Source organism: Pteropus alecto, unplaced genomic scaffold (assembly GCF_000325575.1).
Source record: "Pteropus alecto unplaced genomic scaffold, ASM32557v1 scaffold10, whole genome shotgun sequence".
In the NCBI taxonomy this organism is placed as follows: Eukaryota; Metazoa; Chordata; class Mammalia; order Chiroptera; family Pteropodidae; genus Pteropus; species Pteropus alecto.
In genome coordinates, this window is record NW_006431210.1 from 9,980,748 (window position 1) to 9,990,512 (window position 9,765).

The 9,765-nt window shown below is 34.0% G+C and overlaps 1 protein-coding gene across 1 annotated transcript in view; it reads left to right on the forward strand.

Annotated features, from left to right (window-relative positions):
- GOLGA4 (golgin A4) overlaps positions 1 to 9,765 on the forward strand; it is a 93,343-nt gene that overhangs the window by 37,389 nt on the left and 46,189 nt on the right. Inside the window, exons 10-11 of the mRNA XM_025039346.1 lie at positions 31 to 114; positions 2,183 to 2,330. Of these exons, the coding sequence (XP_024895114.1) occupies positions 31 to 114; positions 2,183 to 2,330 (232 nt within the window). The remainder of the gene's footprint in view (positions 1 to 30; positions 115 to 2,182; positions 2,331 to 9,765) is intronic.

Below are 9,765 nucleotides of genomic sequence, written 5' to 3' on the forward strand. Positions count from 1 at the left end.
GATGGAAATGAATTTTTAAAATTTTTTTAGGAGCTTCATATGGCTGAGAAGACTAAACTTATCACTCAGTTACGTGATGCAAAGAACTTAATTGAACAGCTTGAACAAGATAAGGTAAAACTGCTTATGATACTAAAATTTGTCAGGGGGCCCCAAAATTCACTTTTGGAAGCAGTTGGAAGCATTTAGACTAATGCTTTCCAAGATTATTGCAGCTGCTTCCATGAAAAATCATTTTCGTTTTTATTTCTAGATTTATATAACTATTAGCATTAGCTTTGTATCATGGGAAGCTGATTCTCTGTGATTTCTTGGTCCCAGTTTGTATTTTGATTTATAGATTAGAATAAGTGTTGCAAAGGAAATCTGTTTATAGTACATAATTACTTTTCAGAGAAAAGTTAAATTATTTATAGTTAAATCATTGCTAAGAATGAATGACATAAGTATTGTCTTTCAAATATAATGGAAACAATAATCTTTCAGATAAATCGCCTAAAAAGTAAAGAAGTGATAATGAATTAGCATAAAGAGAATTTTCTGTAAGTGAATTTTAGAATGTCTAGGTGAGATTAGTAGTTTGGAGCTGGAGCAGCAGTGGTAGCTATGGCAGCAAAAACAGCTGAAAAATTCATGGGCAGACAATTTCGACCTAATTCTGTCAGCCCCAGGTTCTTGGGTCCTTTTTATAAAGCAGCTTCCAGTCAGTTACATACCATCCACCATTTTCTTTAATATGACACTTTGTAGCTACAGTATTTTAAGTGACCTTGTTATTAAGAACATGTCAGAGCTCTTCTATTGAAATCTATCGGCAAGCTTTTCATTCTATAATACTTTGCTAGATTCTATTCCATAAACTGCATGAAGGTCCACTTTGAAAAAAAACTTTTATTATGAAAAACTTAAAACATTTATAAAAGTAGAAAGATTAATGATATGAATTCCTCCGAACCCATCACGTAGCTTTAATAGTTAACATCCATGGGTAATCTTGTTTCACCAACCCCCATTATCCTCAATGCAGGATTGTTTTAGAACAGATTCAAGAAGTGTCATCATTTCTTCCATATGTAGTTTAATGTATCTTTAAAGGACTCATTTTTATGAAAATATAACCATATAATTATGATCACATCTGAAAATTTAATAATTCCTTAATATGATGATCTAGTCAGTTTCATATTTTTCCTTTTGCCTTATTTTTTTTCTAGTTTTATGAATCAGATTCAAATAAGATTCTTTCATTGCAAATGATTGATATAACACTTAAGACTGCTTTTAATCTATGTTTCACTGCCCTCTTTCTCTCTCTCTCTCCTTTTTGCTGTTGTGATTGGTTTTTGAAGAAACTGAAAGCCCACAATTTTGTTTTGAAATTTCATATAATAATGCCCTACTTACCTAGTTTTTATCAGTCCATTAATATTAGACGTCTGGAAGAGTCATACAGTAAAACAGGGGTTGACAATCCCTGGAAGTAATTTAATAATCGTCCAAACACCATAAAATAGCTGTCACAAAGTCTTATTTTTCAGGGGCAAATTGAACCACCCCGATTTTTGTTAGTCACAAATGTTTGAGTGGGAAGTCAGTAACAATTAGTAAGTTGGAGGAAGGGAGTGCCTCAATGACATTCTAAGGAAAAGTGGTGGGATAATAGACTGTCACAAGAGGAAAGAAAAACCAGGTAGATCTGTACCACAGTCTTAGTCCATCCAGTGTGGCAGCAGTAACCTTACACTTAGCAGCCTCTGAGGCTGTCTCCATGTTACAGCACAGATTGATTATTATAGTTCATGATGGCTGTGAGCCAAGCACAAAAGGCCGTATTTTGTTCATTATAAACTGTACACTAAGATTGGGAAAATTATAGAAAACATTTGTAGAAAGATTATAAGTTTTTAAACTATGTTTTTAATACTTAAAATATTAAATTTACTATTAAAATAATTTTTTATATCAAAAATACCCTGATATCATGTCAGGTAACGAAGGTTATTGTAGTATATAGTGCAGCATATAATAAAGAACACAGACTTCAGGTTGTGAAATGATGAAATAATTCTTGGGCTGTATTTAGTAAGATATTATGTTTTCTGCCTTTTAAAGTAAGTTTGATATTCCTATCGATGATGCAGTTTTGTTATGTAAAGACTTTAGAGTCTGTGCTTCTGTTTAGGGAATGGTAATAGCAGAGACAAAACGGCAGATGCATGAAACCCTGGAAATGAAAGAAGAAGAAATTGCTCAACTTCGTAGTCGCATCAAACAGATGACAACCCAGGGAGAGGAATTACGGGAGCAGAAAGAGAAGTCTGAGAGAGCTGGTAAGAACTCAGGGGTTATTTTATGTTAAAGCTCAAAAGTCAATTAAAGTGGTTGGCCAATCTACATTTAGAAAAATTAGTTAAGTGTTGATAAAAGTATTTAACTCTAGAGACTCTTTATAAGACACTGAACTGTTCCTTAGAGGAGGCAGGGGTTGGTAAACTGTGGCCTGTGAGTGAAATCCAGTCCATGCATGGCCTGTTTATGTAGGGCTCTCAAGCTAGGAATGATTTTTACATTTTTAAGTAATTGGAAAGAAGAAGAGTATGTGACAGAGACTATATGTGGCCTGGAAAGCCTAACATTTTATTTTCTGGCCCTTTATAGAAAACGTTTGCTGTCCACTGCCTTAGAGCATCAAAATTCAGGTTAACAATTTTGGAATTCCCTAACTAGACACAGCATGGTACATATTAAATAACTGCTACATTATAGGTGCTGTAGGGTAAACGAAAAGTATGAGATATAATTTGCTTTTTAAGGGAATAGCGAATAATTCAGTGTTATAATAGTATTATGTTTTGATACAATAAATACTAAGCTATAAATTGGAGAGACCAGCATAGTATTCAACAAGGCGCAATACTGAGTAATGCTAGGAAAGAAAGGAGAGAGATTAGAAAGTGGAGACAACAGAATGAACTGGTGCCTGCAAGTTAGTGAGGATGTGAGTTTTGAGTTAGGCCTCAAATAATGAATAGAATGGGCCTAAACAGAGAGCTGGGGGCAGCACACATTTCAGAGGCTACAAGACCCTAAACAAACACAGTGAAACACAGTGACCATAGTGGGTGTGTGAATTAACTGAAAACCATTCTTGCTGAAGTGGGAAATAAAGTTGGATTGTGAGGCAACTGACTATTAAAATCTTAAAAGGTGAGTAGCAGAGTTTAGACTTTGGCATACAAAGCAAAAGGAAACCAGTATTAGGAAAGCATAATGTGATGGAAGCTAGTGTTTTATGGAGAAAAGAAATGAAGTGGGAAGTCAAGCTTAGAAGCAAAGAGGGAAATATATGTGTGAGGGACTGAGAGCTTCGGCCGCCTTAACTAGGATTGTGGATCTGGGAAGGAGAGGAAGTGTACATTCTGCAGAATTTGATATCGGATCAACTTAGTGAATCTAAGATGACTCCACGGTCTTTAGTTTAGGAGACTGAACTAATGAAGGAAATCTAAATGGGGAAGTTGAGGAATGGAAAGAAACGATGAGTTTACTTAGATACTTTCAATTTGACTCAATCAAGAGCTTTCCAAATGGAATTGACTTGCAGGAATTTGGAAATAAGAAAGTGGAGCATCTTTCAGGAGTCATTGGCATGAGGTTGAAGCCAATGGATAAATTTGTAGGAGAGGCTGATTTCTCTGATAGTTTTACAGTAGTAGTAATAGCAGGGGCAGCGGTATCACTACTGCTAACACTTAGCAAGAGCCGCTGCTATTGCTACTACTACTGATAGCCAACACTTAGGTTATTTTATGCGAGGCTCTATTATAAATGGTTCACTCATATTTACTGGTTTGTGTACTTGTACTTTAATCACAACTTTTATGAAGCGGGTACCATTATTATCTTAATTTTACAAATAAAATCTAAGAACATAGAAGTTAAGTAACTTGCCTATATTCATACACAGAGAGTAAGTGTGTATATTCAGGATTCGGATCCAGGCATTTCGAGTCCAGAGTCTGTGCTCTTAAGCATAGGGATCTTGAGTTTGGCAGAGAGAAATAAAGTTACCCAAGAAGTCACAGGAATCGTGAATAGTTAACACTTTTGGGGGTAATATCAGAGGTGTTTTCAGAAGTGGAGAAGGTAGGATGAAGACTTTCAAGGTATTTTTAATTTGATGAGGGTTTAATTCCAAGGATATAGTTTTAGAAATGTAGAAACTAGATTGTAAGGTTTAAGGAAGTGAATGGGTCTGGATGACAGAAGTAGTTGTTTGACACCAAATGTGCACATAAGTATCTCCCCATCTCCTTACATTTTATTGGTAAGTGGCAGAGGAATTTAGTTGATTCTGTTTTCAGTAAACCTAAGAAAATTACTGTTCAGAGAACATTAATAGACAACATCTCTCTGACGATAATTTCTGAAGACTTATCTGAAGCAGTTTGAGAGTGGCAAGACATTGTTAAACAGGTTTGTTTCAGTGAACAGAAAACCTAGTGCATAGTCTCAGCTTCTCATATCAAGCCTTTCCACTTTTAGGACTTCTTTTGTCGACTCATGTAGTTAGTCAAGAGAAAATAATGCAAGTTAAGGAATTCAAGTTCCTTTAAAATTGGGGTATCTTATCAGGAGTCTATCAACTTGAAGTATATCAAATTGAAAGAGCTAAAAGATGTAAAGATAGACAAAATATAGTTAATTCACATGTAGGATAAAATTTCTTCAGGCAACTGTTCTAGTCAATTCTTTAATAATATAGCCTCCCTTCTCCAAAACACAGATATATTTTATCTTTAAATGTGATTTTCATAAAACTATTATAAATAATCAATAGCCTATAAATTGAGAAATGTCTCTGTTAATAGTACTGTCAAATATTAAAAGTTAAAGAGAAAAATAAGATTTAAAGTTATTTGCTATACATTCACTTTGGAAAGTCTTTGGATCACACAGTTATGAGTGCTTTTCTAGGTATTTAATTATTATTGAGGTATCATAATTATTGAGGGCTATGATACCGAGTTGTAACACAGATTCCACATTGAAGATATCACCTTTTAAATCTATAATAAAAACTAGTTTAGCACACAAACTACATTTCATCTAATGGCCTTAGTTGAATCTGAACTGAACTTTTCAAATATAAAATGATTCTTAGATAGTTCACTTATAAAATGCATATGCCAATTGACAGAAAAATTCGAATTTAGTACTAAAAGTAAGACAAGGTCTTTGTAAAAGGAGTAGAGTTTCCATAAATAGTCTGTGAACATCATCTGGTTCTTGGAGAATTCAGTTGCTCTGTTAAATATTTGTCTTTCTCTTAGAGTTAAAATTCAAGGGCTAAATACATAAGAGCTGGCCATGTGAAGTAAACATTAACATCATTAAAGCTGGCAGTTAAGATTTTTAGAAGTAAATGTGTCTACATAAAATAATTACCAAAGAATATGAACTTTCCTCATGCATTTTCACCTCTAAAATATTTAACCAATATATTTAATAATTCTTGACATGTAGACGTTAGTAGACAAATAACTAATTTCTTTGGCTTGCTTATTCTGGAGGTCAAGATTGGCTCACTATATTCTCCTGTACTTTTCTTGGAAAACAGTCTATTGCACTGCTATTCATTTTTTTCCCAAATGAACTGTGATGCCTCCCATATGTTGGAGGACAAAGGGAATTTGTCTATTATTTTTAAAAGAAAAATTTTATCATAAAATACTGAGACTATGTGAATATGGTGGCATGCCTATTTTAGGGGGCTGTATCAACCTGTAGTACTTATTCTACTCCATAGTGGAATTGTCAGGCATGTTTTTTGAAGTATGATACTATAGTACTCTTGTTTTTATTAAAATTATTTATTTTAATGGATAAAAAAATAAATATATTCATCATAAGCATTTTAGTATAACTGTTGATACTATTCCTTTCTAGATGTTACTTAAGAACAGATGGTCATATCTCCAAGTAACCAGGTTTTAAACTTGGAGAAGTCTAGTGACTGAGCTTATGTGCATAATGCTGTATTTTATAGGTGCTGAGTATTACTAATTGTCTAGAATATTATCTCTTCAGTGCAGCACAAGTGCAGAATATTAATGCTACTAATGTTCACACTAGGTCTTGGCAATTTTGTTTGTGTGCGTGTGTGCATTTAACCAGGGTATGAGGTCGGGGTAGCTGGCTAGTTATTAATGCAGTATGTTACCAGAAAAAAAAAAATAGAGAAAATGAAAGCACATCACTGTTCAGCACACTTCTATTTAATGTTTTTTTCTGATCCTTATTTTTATATTTTGTAAATAATACTATTTTGTATATACAATTTTGTGTGCTCCTTTTTTTTTCCATTTAACATTATACTAGGAGTACTTTTACATGTTGCTAAAGTACTAACATTTTTTAATGGCTGTCAGAATGCATATCCATCACTTACTTAACCATTTCCCTATTGATCAATATCTAGATTATTTTTATATTTCTGCTATTATGAATAATACTGTAACAACTTGTGATATAGCTTATTCCATATTTGAGTTTTTTCTCAGGATAAATTCTTACCCATGGACTTCATCTTTTTGTTAGTACCTTCAAGTGACCTAAATATAGCCAATACAAGAAGAGAAATCGCACCATGGTGTGAACCCCCACCCGTCCTTTAAGATGTTCTTGCCTACAGTTATGTGAGATGTACACAGCATTCTGCTTGCATTAGGAAAGCTACCAGAGTGCTGCGCTGTCTTTTGCAAGCCCCGTTTTCCTTTCATGTATCCTGTCTTTGCTGGAGTTATGTGTTTTATATGATTGGCTGCATTTAAAATCTTAGATTAACTCAACGTTCTTTGCTTTTTTATTGCCATGTTGTGTTTGTGCAGGAAATAAGTTTTTTATTCATTTGTATAGTATAGACCTGATATACCAAAGACATTCTGTGGAATGTATTTATTTGATGTTTGAAGGACCCTTTAAAATAGTTTTATGTATTTAAATAATGTGTAAGATTTATGCATATTTATATAACAAACAAAAATCACGTGTATACTTAAGTGCTTTATTAGTTGTTGATAATTTATGTAACAGAGTTTTCTTAGAGTCTTAAGTCTCACAAAACATCTTATTTTTGTACATCCACACATGCCAATAAGTGAATCATGGTGCCTTTCCCAAGCCTTGTATGAACAGGACTGGGGTAAGGGCTATTTTATTTTCTTATCATAGATATTTAGGATGAGCTTTACAAAGAAAATTCCATGTTTCTCAGGCAAAAGAAGTATGAATTAAAGTAGAATTTAAGTCTGCCATGTTAGAAAAGAATTATGTACATATTTTGTCACTAAATGAATACCTGATGGAAAAATTTATTTTAAGTGGAATTAGATTTTAAGTTGTTTGTTAATAATCATGAATTTCTGGTGCTTGATACATTTCTACAATAGTAACCGTGTGTCCATATGTTTATATAGTCATTTTCACCCTGCACTTGTGCCCTTGGCACTGTCACTGTTACTGAAAAGCATCAAACTACAAGAACACACTTTACTAGAGAATCATGTACTTGCTTAGCTTTAGCTTCATATTTTTCAAGACATGTTTGATGTTTTTAAGGTATTTAATGGATAAATTCGCATGGTTAATGTAAGGAGTACATGAAATTTTGGATAGATCTGTAGATTTTTAAAAGTCGAAGTGTAGTCTATAGAATGAATCTTGTTAGTTATTTTGGAAAGTGGCTTAAAAAGTAGATTTCCATTGTAAATGTAGTGTTTATTAAATCTCCAAAGACCCCAGTTCATATATAAATATCATGCTATCTGGTTTGTGCCACTGGGTGGTGGTATTATTTTATTTTCATTTAAACTCTAGCTGAGCAGTTTTCAGACTTTATGATCTCAGGGACCTCTTTACACTCTTAAACCTTATTGACGATTCCAAAGAGCTTTCATTTATGTGTAGCGATACTTATTGCGTTGGAAATTAAAACTAAGAAATTTTTAAAAAATTTGTTTAGTTCATTTAAAATAACAAATATAAACCTATTACATACTAGTATAGTTTTATGAAAATTACCTATATTTTCCAAAACAAAATTTAGTGTGAAGAATAGCCTTGTTTTACATTTTTGCTTATCTCATTATTTGGCTTATAGAAGATATCTGGACTTTATATCTGTTTCTGCATTTAGTCTGTTCTAATATGTTATTTTGGTTGAAATATACGAAGAAAATCTGCCCTCATGCAGATTAAGTATTTGGAAAAGGGAGGACCTTCTGGCCCCCTGCAAGGGTGTCAGCACCCTGGAATCTTTGGACCATACTTTGAAAACTGCTTCTCTAGACTTTTGCTTTTATTCACAAAAGAGGCTTGATGATTGAGTGGGAATTCTGATAAACAAAATTATTTTTTGTTTCTTTTTCTGTTAATTTGCATTTTATTCATTTTGTGGTATTACCTGTGTGTTTTTAGTTTAATACCACATGCATCTTAGTAGCTGTTTTGCTGGGTTAAAGGCATAAGTACTGGCTTACTTATTTATTCATGATATTATTAATCAGCTTCTTAGGAGCAACAGTTCATCCACACTTCTGCATGTTTGTTTATTCCCCGTAGTGGGAGTAGAAGTGGGTCTTTTTGTGCTTAGAGTAAAGTATCCTCTAGGACAGTGCAACAAAATAGTAATGCTACCTAGTATCTCAGAATTCTGGCATTTGTAATACAGTTGGTAAGGATGTTGAGGATATGGAGACGAAAAGGTGAAGGGGCAAAAGCAAACGCCACATTCTTCCTACTTTCATCTCTTTTATTTTTCTTCTCCTCTTACTACTTCAGCGGTGTGTGTGTGTGTGTGTGTGCATGCGTGCGTGCGCGCGCGCGTGTGCATGTGCAAAAAAATTTTTTTATGTCACCCAATGTGTAGCATATGTCTGGCAGATGGCAAACATCCAGTAAATATGTAATGAATGAATGGTTGGATTATTGAGCTGTTGCCAGCCTTTTTTATTTAACTCTTATAGTGAGCATTTGTCCATTTTTATAATTCCCAAGGATGTGAGTGAACCTCATCTGAAGTGGAAAGTGAGGAACTAGCAGTTAAAGACCTCTCCCCATATTTTACTTTCGGCAGAGGACCATCCTTAATGGTCATTAAACTTTTGCCTAGAAATATTTCCAAAGTGTTTTTTAATTAAAAATTGCCTGAGATACATTGAATTTTTTTTTTGGAAGAACACAGTGTGTTCTTGCAACATTTGGTGGCAGTTCGTGCTTAGCCTTCCCATTGATGTGTGCTGTGACCGTGATTTTCCCGCGCACTCTTGCATGTTGGCAGAAGACTAGTCAGCTGTGGCTGATGCACGCTTTCATTCCCCCCACTCACTTCTCCTTTGTCAGTAATTGGAAGTTAAATTATATTGACATACAGAACAGACTTCTTTAGTACTAATATTAAAATCCCAGCATAGTTTTATTTTGGGAAGAGTGGGGAATTTGCTTTTAGGATATTATGGGCCATGGACACCACTTTACTATATCTGGTGGTTGCAGCATCAGAAAGTGAGATATTTTTGGTTAGTAAGTAAACTCTCAGTGTATCCTACTTCAACATTGAAATGGGACTCATTATTGGAGGCAGACTTCCTATAAGGAAGTGGCTTCATTTGTGGTACAGCGTAGAATCCAGAATGGGTTTGTAATATGTTTTCTATGTGTGGACATGTGCACTATGTTTCAATGCTTTTTTTTTTTTTTTTTTTT